This window comes from Pelophylax lessonae (assembly GCF_965119305.1).
Source record: "Pelophylax lessonae genome assembly, chromosome: 6".
Classification (NCBI taxonomy): domain Eukaryota; kingdom Metazoa; phylum Chordata; class Amphibia; order Anura; family Ranidae; genus Pelophylax; species Pelophylax lessonae.
Window position 1 is genome coordinate 107,621,908 of NC_138773.1, and position 14,002 is coordinate 107,635,909.

At 45.0% G+C, this 14,002-nt stretch overlaps 1 protein-coding gene across 2 annotated transcripts in view; it reads right to left on the reverse strand.

Annotated features, from left to right (window-relative positions):
• The window catches only part of CYTH3 (cytohesin 3), a 291,259-nt gene that overhangs the window by 121,571 nt on the left and 155,686 nt on the right, over positions 1-14,002 (reverse strand). For both annotated transcript variants that reach the window (XM_082261091.1, XM_082261090.1), the window contains exon 6: positions 2,220-2,300. In XM_082261091.1, the coding sequence (XP_082117217.1) occupies positions 2,220-2,300 (81 nt within the window). The remainder of the gene's footprint in view (positions 1-2,219; positions 2,301-14,002) is intronic.

Sequence of the window (14,002 nt, forward strand, 5' to 3'; positions counted from 1 at the left end):
AAAAAAACATGCCCCACAGCACACAGCTTCTCACACTGACCAGGCTGACACACACAGTGTCACACAGCTCTCTCCCCCCCCCCCCCCTTGCAGCCCACAGCATGCAGCCGAGAGATAGGGAGACAAGCAGTGTGAATAGAGGCAGGTTACACAGTCCCAGACTGACACCCCCCCAGACAGACAGGTCCCCACATAGATACACTTACCTCTCAATGGCGTGGGGGACCCGCACAGGCGAACAAGCCGCTGCACATGAGGCAGGGAGAGTCGCAATTCAAGACGCACAAAATGGGGGTTAAGAAACCGCACAGCGTCCAGTGAGGTAGCCACCTCACCAATCATCCCTGCACCGAACAGGGATGGGTCGTTCACTGTGCCAGGAGCGTTACCTGGCTGAACGCTCGATGGCAGGCTGGGAAGCCACTGACCCACGACCTGCGACCAGGGGGATCAGCCCGAGACCCAGCCCGCATGATCCTCTTCATCAGAAGAACTAACTAACGCTGAGAAAAATAACAGCTAAGTAAAGGTAGAGAGAAAACTCAAACAAAATTTCAAAAAGAAGAAAGAGTCTGGGGCAGAAAGCCCCAGCACAGAAAAAGCCAGCCACTCCTGACAAGCTAGACATTAAAACTGAGATATGGTTGCAGGAAGTAGGAGGGTATTGACTGAGGGGACCACCCCTTGAGGGTGGGATATGTTAAAAGCTTTAATGTTAACATATTCTGTTGCCTAGCTACTCCTTCGGAGCAAAGTCTAATACCCCATATGTGACGAATATGAAGAGGCGGCGACTGTCGGAGGACGTAAGAGAAACATACTTTTGCTTTTTTACCGAAGCATCGTCAGGGCTCCTACTCATAGTCTTTTTTCACTGTAACAACTTACAAAAGAGTTTTTCCTGCTTTGCACCCCAAAGCACAGCGTTTATAAAAGTCACCAAGTACACTAATGGACTCTATGGCGAGCATGGGGATGCGCACTGAGACTTTATCAAAGTGTTCAAGGTCCATCCAACAATCAGTAAATCTTTAGTATTGTAGATCACCGGGTCATATCCAAACCCACAGATCTGACCTACCATTTTAAACCCCTGTCATATAAAACTATGTTGTGGAAACCAAATTTAGCATTGCTTTAGAAAATAATCATTAATGAATGGAGGTAACCTGACTGGCTGCACCACAGACCTTTCCTATTTGGAAACTTTCATACATAAAGGCCCGTATTTTAGGGTCCATGTACACGGGACGCTGGAAATGGACATTTAGGAGCAGTTGGGCGTTTCTTTCAGAAGCCCCTGAACCCATCTACATGTTATCTTATCTGTCCATGTACACAGGGTCGTTTACAGTAATTTTCAGGCAGTTGCGTTCAGGGACTTTTTTTTAGAACGCAATTATTTGCGTTCGAACGTGTGTTTCCCGGCGTTTCAAACGCACAAACGCGTCCGAACGCGTCTGAACGCATCCGAACGCGTCTGAACGCGATAACCCGCGTTTAGCGTTCGCGTTTTTCCATTTTAAAGGGGAATCATTTTTTTGACCTCTAGGTACGCTTCTAAAACGCAAACGCCCGCAAACGCCGCTAAACACCTGCTAAACGCGGGTACAAACGCGACCGAACGGACGTTTCAAACGTCCTAAAAATTCCAGCATTCAAAGGGACTTTTAACAACGTCCCGTGTACATGGAGCCTTAGACTTGAATCCAGTGCATTCATTATATTTAAACTGTAGAACAAAACAAAATATTTACTAGCTAGTGTACAAAGGGCTCAAGAGCACATTTAGCTGCATGCTTACAGTTATGAGAAACACATTTTCCAACATTCAAAATCAGTATACTAAAAATTCAGAGCAAGCATATAACCATATTTGCACACATGTAGTTATGTATGATGAGAAGGAAAACCCATATTTCTCTGCATTTGCCGCATTATGCAGACCACCTAGAATTGGCACCGAACGCTTGATAACCTTAAAGTTTTAAAAGTCTAAAACAAAGAAACATTGATATTTTAAAGGGGTTTTAAGCGATGCTGTTGGCAAGAAACTGTGCCAAATATTTTTCTGCCAACCCAGTATCCACATCCCCTACAAAGACGCCACTATTCATAAGAGAACACTGAGACACAGACATTGAGCTGTATGGTTCCTTTAATTCTTTGACCCGTAAACCACCGGGATTTCCATATTATGCATATAATAAAATACTGACCTTAGTGCTTGGACAAGATTCAGGTCTGCAAACTCATGGAGTTCAACGAATGCTTGGAGAACAAGGATATTAAAGTCATCCCTATTGAAGCAAAAAGAGAAAGAAAAAAACAAACATAAATTACAGCGTAACACTACAGATAGTAATAGTGATCTAATTAAACAGCAGGATAGCAAAATGCCCCACTCTGAATCTTGGTAGCCAACACTCTCTTAATTCAGGCCTGTTCAGCCATGACATGCTGAGGAGTAGGAATGGCAACACACAGAAGAACAAAAATTCAGTTGTGTACAGATGCTTGGCAGGGAGCAAGCAAGTGGTTACAGAAAAGGATCCAATTTTTATCTAGCATTATGTGTAATACATAGGAATTGTCTCAAGCAGTATGTGTTACCCTACCAGCACACACAAACATGTTCTCTTATTTTAGGCTGTGGAAGATAAAAACAAATCTTACTGGCTGCTATGGAGCAATACAGCAGGTCTGAAAGAATTTCTTCCAACATTTTTTATAAAAGCGTCCAATAAGAGATTTTGGACTGGTCAAAGACTTAAGGGAGTTTTTTTAAATTTAAAAATTGTATTTTTACATCCATTTTATTTTATTTCTAAAAAAAAAAAAAAAAAAGTTAACATGCACTGTACTAAAGACATGAACACAGCGTTTGCAAAATCAATATTCCAATTTTTTTTTATTTTTTATTAAACAGCAGACCTTTACATAGAGGAGGAAAGTCCGTCAAGTAAAGGAAAAAGATGCTAATTGTTTTTGTGTCGCACAGATACCTTTAACCAAGTTTTAAAAATGTGACATAAATATATCTGGTATGAAAATAAAATAGTTTGATATCTGCTGCCCGGAGCAGCGATTTGCTTTAAAGAATTGGATTCAGTAAGAAGGAACCTGAGTGGCAGTGATTTTCACTTTCAGAACTGAAAAAGGTGTACAGTTTAAAAGGATAAGTTCACTTTTTGGAAAAAAAATAATAAATGCATATTTTTTTGCAGGTAAAAAAAAAAATGTGCATTTATTGTTCTTTTCTTTTGGAGCCTGTAAAGAATTGTACCAGCGATCAGCAGATTGCTGGTGCTATGCAGGTCTCCATCAGATCTGCCAGTGTATCTGCTTGCCTGTACATCCCGTACGTGTAAGCAAATCTGAAAGAAAACATGAATGAACTACCACTGCGCTCCACAGTGCCGTGGTAGTTCATTGAAAACTACAAGCTGACAGTCACAAAGGCTGCCGGAGCTTGTAGTTTTCCATGCACAGTGCCCTGTCAACCAGTGACGTGGCTAGGTGGGCGGAGCCCTGCTCGGTCACGTTTTTTTTTTTTATTGTGACAGCTAGCGGGGAGGGAGAAGAACCCCACTAGCTGTAACAGCAGGAATAAATGGAGGTGTGGGGGCCAGTCAGTTTCTGAATATCTCTATAACATGTAACATGTTACAAAAGGGGAACTTATCCTTTAAATTTAGGAACTGTTAAAAACAAGGAACGTATTAAGAAAAAAGGAAACATTTTTATATTTCGATTTGCTGTCTGTGTCCTTTTTTCACCAGGTTTTGTAGACATAACAGAAAGTGGAAGGAAATACAGTATCTCACAAAAGTGAGTACACCCCTCACATTTTTGTAAGTATTTTATTACATCGTTTCATGTGACAACGCTGAAGAAATGACACTTTGCTACAATGTAAAGTAGTGAGTGAACAGCTTGTATAAGTGTAAATTTTCTGTCCCCTCAAAATAACTCAACACACAGCCGTTAATGTCTAAACCGCTGGAAACAAAAGTAAGTACACCCCTAAGAGCCCATTCACATTAGCGCGACTTGTCAGCCTGACAAGTCGCGCTCGGTCGCGGTCCATTGATTAGCACAGGACCCGTTCTAATAGGAGCGACACAAGTCACTCCGACTTAGAAAAAGGGTCCTGTACTACTTTGGGGCGATCTGGAGGCGACTTGCATAGACTTCCATTATGTGAAGTCTCTGCAAGTCGCGCCGAAGTCGCGGTGCACGCGACTTCACAGGTCGTCCCCCAAAGTCGTGTCGCGCTAGTCTTAGCCATTTTCCCTCCCCAGTGTCATGTGACTCATTAGTGTTACAAGGTTTCAAGTGTGAATGGGGGCAAGTGTGTTCAGTTTGGTTTTATCACTCTCACTCTCTCATACTGGTCACTGGAAGTTCAACATGGCACCTCATGGCAAAGAACTCTCTGAGGATCTGAAAAAAGAATTGTTGCTTTATATAAAGATGGCCTAGGCTATAAGAAGATTGCCAAGACCCTGAAGCTGAGCAGCAGCACGGTGGCCAAGACCATACAGTGGTTTAACAGGACAGGTTCCACTCACAACAGTACTCGCCATGGTCGACCAAAGAGGTTGAGTGCACGTGCTCAGCATCATATCCAGAGGTTGTCTTTGGGAAATAGACATATGAGTGCTGCCAGAATTGCTGCAGAGGTTGAAGGGATGGAGGGTCAGCCTGTCAGTGTTTAGGCCATATGCCGCACACTGCATCAAATTGGTCTGCATGGCTGTTGTCCCAAAAGGAAGCCTCTTCTAAAGATGATGCACAAGAAAGCCCGCAAATAGTTTGCTGAAGACAAGCAGACTAAGGACATGGATTACTGCAACCATGCACTGTGGTCTGATGAGACCAAAATAAACGTATTTGGTTCAGATGGTGTCAAGCATGTGGGGCGGCAACCAGGGGAGGAGTACAAAGACAAGTGTGTCTTGCCTACAGTCAAGCATTGTGGTGGGAGTGTCAGGGTCTGGGGCTGCATGAGTGCTGCCAGCACTAGGGAGCTACAGTTCATTGAGGGAACCATGAATGCCAATATGTACTGTAACATACTGAAGCAGAGCATAATCCCTTCCCTTTAGAGACTGGGCAGCAGGGCAGTATTCCAACATGATAATGACCCCAAACAAACCTCCAAGATGACCACTGCCTTGCTAAAGAAGCTGAGGGTAAAGGTGATGGACTGGCCAAGCATGTCTCCAGACCTAAACCCTACTGAGCATCTGGGGGGAATCCTCAAACAGAAGGGTGGAGGAGCGCAAGGTCTCTTACCTCCACCAGCTGTGTAATGTCGTCACGGAGGAGTGGAAGAGGACTCCAGTGGCAACCTGTGAAGCTCCGGTGAACCCCATGCTCAAGAGGGTAAAAGGCTGTGCTGGAAATGTTGGCCACACAAAAATATTGACACTTTGGGCCCAAAGTGAATGTTTTCCCTTAGGGGTGTACTCACTTTTGTTGCAATCGGTTTAGACATTAATGGCTGTGTGTTGAGTTATTTTGAGGGGACAGCAAATTTACACCGTTATACAAGCTGTACACTTTACATTGAGGAAAAGTGTAATTTCTTCAGTGTTGTCACATGAAAAGACATAATAAAAAAATATTTACAGAAATGTGAGGGGTGTACTCATTTCTGTGAGATACTGTATTTTTCAAGTAGTTAATATTTGGAAGTTTAATGTGGTAAATTGGCAAAATACAGGAAATGAAAAGTGGAACTTCTTTGTTAAACAAGCTTGTTGTATTATTAAGATTAATACACTACTTACATATAGGCACTGGGGTAAGCAGTAGCTGACTTGTGCTGTGTGGTCTACTAAAACATTTTAACACATGTCCACATTCCTGAGTCGGTGTGTGGGTCCAAGTCAGGATAACACAACAGGGGCATTTAGGGACTGGCAAGTGACAACAGAAGTCTGCCAAGAACATGATTTATTGGCACTGCTACATGGGCACTGGAGAAACAGCTAGGTGAAATTATAACTATAAGCAGAGCTATTAAAAAAAAAAGAAAATACTTTTGAACATCCGGACTAGATCATGAACCATGTAAAATCCCCGTTACTGGCAAAATGAGAAAAAAAAAAAGCTACCATTTCCACATACTGAAAAAATGAACAGCAAAGCTTTGGCGACACAAAAAAAAGGGCAATTTCAGGACAGCTCAGATAGGAGATTCAGAAGTTGATATATATAGTAAAGAACTTGCCTCAAAATTGTTTCAGGGCGCTACAGCTGCAACGGTTAGGGGATAAGTGCCTCTCTCCGCCCCACACCTGCTACTCAAAAAGTACAGAAATCTATACCATTCAGGGAGCAGCTACTACTCCCAAGCCTTACACAAAAACCAGTCTTTCTCTGGCCAGCCCCCCAACAGCCCTTACTGACAGAATCTAAGATAATAAATCAGTGTAGCAACACAAGTCCTCAATGAAAGTCAAGAGTCCAATAGCATGTCCTTCACAATGCTTTGCTTTCATAAAAGATAAGCGATCTGGGACATCCAAACAAACCCAGCAGACTGCTAAAATGTTTAAAGTGATTTTAAAGTCTCTTTTTTTTTTTTTTTTAAATAACAAACAGGTTATATTTACCTGCTCTGTGCAGTTGGTTTTGCACAGGGCAGCCCGGATCTCCCTCTTCTCAGGTCCCTTTTTGCTGCTCCTAGCCCCTCCCTCCTGTCGAGTGCCCCCACAGCAAGCAGCTTGCTATGGGGGCACCCGAGCCGAGCTGCAGGTCCGTGTATCAATTCAGACATGGAGCTGCAGTTTGGCCCCACCCCCCTCTCTCTTCTGATTGGCTAACTGACTTTGATTGGCAACCGCTGGAGCCAATGGTGCCGCAGCTGTGTCTCAGCCAATCAGGAGGGAGAGTCCCGGACAGCTGAAGGATCATGGACATCGCTGGACAGAGATGGGGCTCAGGTAAGCATTAGGGAATGCTGGGGAGGCTGCTTCCCACAGAAGGTTTTTCATGTTCATGCATAGAATACATGAAGATAAAAAACCTTCTGCCTTTACAACTCCTTAAAGCACAAACCTTAGTTATTGCTTATCTTTTATCGAATAAAGCTTTGCGAAAGACTGTTATTGGACTACAGTTCTCGCTTACAATTTGTGCTTAGGTGTTCAGGAACCTGAGTTGTGGAGTCTGACATCACTGGTGTGATTACAGGCGCGAAGGTGGAGACAATCTTGTAATATTTTTATGCCTCAATGGAAGTCAGTGGACAGCTGATTTGATCAATGAGTGTTAAAGAGTGGAGATAACAACTGCAAGATAGGACTGAGCAAAATGAACAATATCCCCTAACATTGCATTTAAACAAAATGAACTGCAATTCCAAGCAGAATCAGTATGTCAATAAAATGCAGGCAGTGCTGGGTGGATTGGCATGCCAACATCTTGGGGTTGATTTACTAAAGACAAACTGTTCACTGTGCAAAGGATGCTTCACTTTGCAATTGCATTTGCCCAAGAGCTTAGTGAATGAGGTAAAGCTCTTCCGACTTCCATCATCTTTGTATCTAACAAGAAATCAATAAGCAAGGTTTCCACTCATGAATGTGTGTCCCCTTCCACAATGGTGGGGGATGAGACTTAAACTATTGAAGGCAAATATTACATTATGGAGTATCTATTGAAGGATGTGACAGTATTGTTGGCTTTCTAGTAGCTTTTGTTTCAATCTTTTTATTCAGTTTTCAAATAGTAAAAAAAAGCATAATGGCATCATAGTCAGTACACAAGAAGATGGCGACAAGAACATATTGAAAGGATAAGGGGTTCAGCCAGGAAAGTCCATCAGTAGGTACAAGGAACTGAGCCAATGTGGTCCACCATGAAGAGTCCCACATATAGCAACACGTGCTCAGCTATTTTCCAAGAAGAGGCCAAACAGCCTACTTCAGTCCAACATTGTAGGCCCTGAGGAGGGGTCAAGCAGGACTACACCCACCCTCCCTACCTCCAGGGCAGGTGATAACCATAATAATGTAACTATAGCAGATATGGTAACCACTATGGCATTTGACACTAGACCTATATATCTTACCCTGAGAACATCAAATAATTAGAAAAATTAAATGTTTCAGTGGTTTTCCAGGCGCTACTTATGTGCGATAGGACTAAAAATGCCAATGGCGATACGTCCCCTTTAATTTACATAAAATAGAAAAGCAGCATAAAAATGTCTCTTTTAAGCAACCACGCAAAAAAACTCAAAGATTCGTTTTGGGAAAAGGTGTTAAACAAACAGTTGTAACTTTTCTAGCCCTGACTAGAAAAAAAAAAAAAAAAAACATGCAAAGGAACATACATCTTATTCTTTTGTCCTCAAAAAATTTTTACTAAATAAATAAGCTTCACTGTGTCACACTTATTCCAGTTAACGGCAATAATAAATGCAATATAAGCAAAGGTCGAGATCAACAAGGAGAAATTCACCACCAGTAAGAATTCTGTAACTGCAGGAGACAAAACCCACAATGATGGGTTTTACCTCCTTAACTGGAATCATAGACACTACTTCCTGAAAGTGCCACAGACTGTGCATTTGTGCAAAAGCAAAGAAAACAGATTTGTTGGTCATCTGCCAACATTCCTGGTGAAGTCTGACGAACAGGAATGTATGCTATTCTAATACGGGCAAACAAAGCATGCTCAAGGTCTGTTATGCCAACAATCTGTAGCTCAACCAAGCCCATTACTAGGACAGTGACATTTAACTCCTTAACTAGAAATGATCGCAGCTGCTCAAAATAAACTGGGTAAGGACAAGGGATAACCTCCACCCTAACTGTTGCAGATGTCAAAAGTCTAAACTCATTACTTAGTACATTAGTTAAAAAAAAAAAAAAATATATATGGATTTTTGTTGTACTGTAAAATCCTTTTCTCTGATGTTCATTGACGGACACAGCTCCATATCTTCTTGACCAATGGGTTTATGCTGCTCTGTATATGAGTAGGACACTAGACGGAAAAAAATTCGACCATGACATTAGGGCAGTCCCAGGGGTATACTCCCACTTTCTGCTATAGGACTTCAGTTCTGTAACAAGCAGTGTCAGGAGAACATAAAACCCAACTCAATAGAGGGGCAGGTGCTGTGTCCGTCAATGAACATCAGAGAAAAGGATTTTACGGTAAAACAAAAATTCAGTTTTCTCTTTCGTTCATTGACGGACACAGCTCCCTATCTTCTTGGCCTATGGGACGTCCCAAAGCAGTGTCAATATGAGGGGTGGGAATAACACCGCAAGAAAAAACACACTTCCCAAAGGCTAAACATAGCCAACCAGGCAAAACAAGCGCTTAACCAGGAACAACTGGAGCTCACCTGACAAAAATAACAAACACACCCTCAAAGAGGACTAAATCCCTCCCAACAGCAGCCTGCAAAACCTTGCGGCCAAAAGAAGTATCTGCAACACCTCCACCTTATAAAATATTGTGAAAGTGGCTGCCTTGCATTCCTGCATCACTGATGCTTGATGATAGAAGGCCCAGGAGGCACTAAGCGCCCTCATAAAAAATACGCCTTAAAAAGGGAAAAAAAGAGGATCCTGACCCTTAATGGAATAGGCCTGCACCACCGTTTGTCTGATCCATCTGGAAATGGTGGCAGCAGATGTGGCTATCCCCTTACAGGGCCCATCCGTAAGGACAAATAAAGAGTGTGATTTCCGGAACTACTCAGTTGCCGCCAGGTACACCCTGATTGCCCTAACCACATCCAAAGAATATAAGGCAATCTCTTTAGGATGCTTAGGACACAGAGAAGGCAGCGCAATGTCTTCATTTAAATGGAAACCATAGACAACTTTAGGAAGGAACGACTGACCGGTACGAAGCACCACCTTGTCTCTGTGAACCACCAGGTAAGGTGAACGGCAGGAAAACACAGCCAGCCCTGACACCATGCGCGCAGAAGAAATAGCCACCAAGAAAGCTACCCCTGTGTCAAAGCGAGCAGAGGAATCTCACAAACATTTTCAAAGAGTGGTTTCTGAAGAACCGACAGCATCAAATTGAGGTCCCAAGTAGGCAACGGAGACCTCACAGGGGGAGCCAGGTGGCAAACCCCCTGAAAAAAGGTTTGGACCAAGGAATTTGTGGCCAACGGGCGTTGAAAGAAAAATCGTCAGGGCCGATATCTGACCTTTGATGGTACCCAAGGCCAAACGCTGATCTACACCACAAAACACTGAGAAGGAATAGGGGGAAACCCCCATGACTCACACCAAGTAGTGTATGCCCTCCTAGACTCAATGATAAATCTTCCTAGAAGTAGATTTTCTAGCTTTTAACAGTGTAGGAATCACCGATTCAGACACCCCTCTATCCTTTAACACCTGTCTTTCAATAGACAGGCCATCAAATGCAGCGACTGTAAAGCAGGATGGAAGATCGGTCCTTGAGTTAACAGATCTTCTCTGAGAGGGAGTCTCCAAGGGACATCGATGACCAGCCATACTAGGTCTGCATACCAGGACCTGCAAAGCCAGTCCAGTGCCACTAGGATGACTGGAATCCTTTCTGCCTCGATCCTTCGCAGAAGTCTCGGCAGAAGAGTCCGCAGTGGAAATGCGTATATTAGACAATATTGGCTCCAAGAAGCTACAAGAGCATCTGTGGTGTCGGCCTGAGGATCCTGAGACCTTGCTATGAACCTCTGCACCTTCCTGTTGAGAAGAGAGGCCAACAGGTCCACATCGGGAGTCCCCCACCTGAGGCACAGTTGATAAAACACCTCCTGGTGGAGAGACCATTCTCCCTGATCCAACTTCTGCCGATTGAGGTAATCCACCCGCCAATTTTCCACCCCTGGAATATGCATGGCAGAGATGGCTGGAACAAAGTGTTCTGCCCATCTTAGAAAATCGGCTACTTCCCAGGCCACTAAGGCACATTTGGTGCCCCCTTGATGATTGACATATGCCACGACCGTGGCATTGTCTGATTGAATCCTCACTGGGCGCCCCTGCAGACAATCCGTCCAATGGATTGGGCAAAGCCTGATCGCCCAAATTCCCAGGATATTGATTGGCAGACTGGACTCCTCCAAAATCCAAACCCCTTGAGCTGGATCCATACCCAAGACACCTCCCCATCCGGAGAGGCTGGCATCTGTTGTGACCACCGTCCAGTACATGGGGAGAAAGGATTTTCCCTTTTGAAGGGGCGGAGAGCGGAGGACCCAGATCAGGGATCCCCTCGTACTTCGGCTCAACTGGTTTAGATTGTCTAGAGCCTGTGGGTTCTTGTTCCATTTGACAAGGATCTCCTTCTGTAGAGACCTGGTATGGAACTGAGCAAACGGAACAGCCTCAAAAGGTGGAGACCATCAGGCCCAGCACTTGCATGCAAGTCCTGATTGATGATCACCGTTTGGAAAGCAGGAACAGTGTCGCATCCTGCAACTTCTTGAGTTTCCCCTCTGGAAGAAACAGCCGACTAAGGTCATGTCCAGGGTCAGGCCCAGATAGTCCAGTTTTGTGGATGGAACCAGAACAGATTTTTGTAAATTCAGTTTCCACCAGAACTCTTGCAAAGTTCGCACCAAAATGTAAAATTGTCTTTCGGGGCACTCAGAGACTCTGCTCGTAGAAGGAGATCTTCCAGGTACCCCAGCACCACAATGCCCTTCTGCCTCAGCCAAACCAACATCGGGACCAACACTTTTGTAAACACCCGAGGAGCCGAGGTGGGACCATAGGGTAATGCTACAAATTGATAGTGCTCCTCGCCCATGGCCCAGGTAAGCGTCCTTGATATCGATAGAGGCCAGGAAATCCCCTTGATGAAGGGATGCCACCACCGTGCGAATGGACTCCATTCAAAATTTCTGAACTCCACCAAAGCCTTGAGATCCAGAACGGGACAGACCTTGCCTTCCTTCATGGGAACAGTAAACAGGTTTGAATAAAACCCCTAAAAGCGTTCCGATTCCGGAACCGGTACAATGACCCCCTGTAAGAGCTGATCCTGTACCACCCCAAGACCTTGTAGATGATCTAGGGACAAACAGAGATTGGAAGGAAAGAACCTTGCCAGAGGCAAGGACTGAAACTCGATCTTGTACCCGGACCGAATCAACTTGTGGACCCATTTGTCTTAAATCCAGGAGATCCATGGATCCGGAAAGAAGTGAAGACATCCCCCCATCCAAAGTACGGGTAAGGAAGCCCCTTCCGGCAATAGCGAGCTTGTCTGCAGTCCTGGAGGGGCCCGCTCTGGACTTACTCAGCCAGGGCCTCTTGGAACCCTCTGCGAGGTTACGGGTGAATTTTGTTCCCTGGTCCTTAGATCCCAAAGGATAAAAGGATCATTTATGGGCCGAGAAGAAAGAACCACGCTTGCTATGAGTCACTTTACTCCTGGCAGACTGCGGAAGCAGAGTACTCTTACCTCCTGTAAGACCCTTAATGATCTCCTCCATGGAAGCTCCGAACAAGTGGTCTCCTACAAAAGGGAGATCAGTCAATACCGTCTTGGAAGCCTGGTCCACAGACCAGTATTTCAGCCATATGCGGTGCAGAGTCACCCACATCACGGACACCCTGCAGGCTAAGGGGGCCGCATCCAGAGAGGCATCACAGATATACTGCCACCCCTGGAACAACTGGTCCGCCAGCTCCGCCAGGTCAGGAGGAGGTTGTCCACCATCCAAATCCTTGTGCAGGAACTTAGCCCATTCTGTTAATGTCTGTGAAAACAAGGGTATGGCAAACACTGGCCACAGAAAGGAACTGGTCATGTTGAAAAGGTATTGTATTAGATATTCAGCTCTCTTGTCAAAGGGGTCCTTAAAGGACAGAGAGTCCTCCATTGGAAGGAGGGTGACTTTATTCAACCTGGAAACCTGAGAGTCGACCACAGGTGGTACTTTCAGATTCTATAGCAGGAACTCTTTAAATGGATACCTTTTAGAAAGTACTTAGGGACCCCGACAGTGTGTTTGGGGGAACCCCACTGACTTGCGACAATGTTGTCAAAATAGGCGGGAAAGGAGAATACCTTCGTCGCCTTGGAGGTTCTGCGGGTACCAAACTAAACCGTCACAGCCGACGCAGTAGTAGCTGCGTCCTCCAATTCTAAAGTTTCCCACACTGATACAATCAATGCATCACCCAGCGCCTTTTCATGTGCCACTGTAGTGGAAGAGGAATCATCCTCAATATCAGAGCACTCAGGGTGCGTGAATCCAGTAGGGTGACCCGCGTCCGCGGTGGCCAAATCCACCTCAGAATCTGAGGAGGCAGAGGATGCAGGTGAAGGCAGAGGACACCTTTTACTTGTCCTATTTTGGAGGGCCAAATCTACTTTAGACACCAGCGATGGCAAGACCGCCGTTATAGCAAAAAAGGGGGACTTGGACCCCCCAGGTCCCACAGCCTCAGAGAGGGGGTCAGGTGGTGACACGTGCTCCAGGGATTCCATGGTGTAACCTAGAACTGCCAGCAAAATGTGTAAATGTGCTGTGAAAAATACCAACCCACCACTGCACTAACAGTACTACAAGTCCCAGCGCACCAAAATCGCTATAGCAGCAAGATAGAGCCAAATAACACCCGCAGAGACTCAACGCCCCCTTCTCAGATATCGATGCAGAGTGTAAGGCTGCACTCCGTGCAGTGATCAGAGAAGAAGAGGAAATTCATAGAACTGCCACTAGAGGCCCTCCACCAAAGACTCCAAAAACAAGGCCACCGATTGATAGAAATGGGAAATTACAAGAAAATAGCCACCGGACTACAGAAAAAAGCAGCCGATTGATACAGCAGCCATCCACAACAAAATGGCGGCTGCACGCGGCACCCTCCAAGGATCACCAGGTACATTTGGACAGCAAGGAGGGCCCCCGCTAATGACCCACACCAGGACCTTCCCCTCCACAAGGCCGCGTTTGTGCCACTGGTGGTGCACCCCCCCTGACCCCCAGTACCCGCTTGACACCCCCACCATA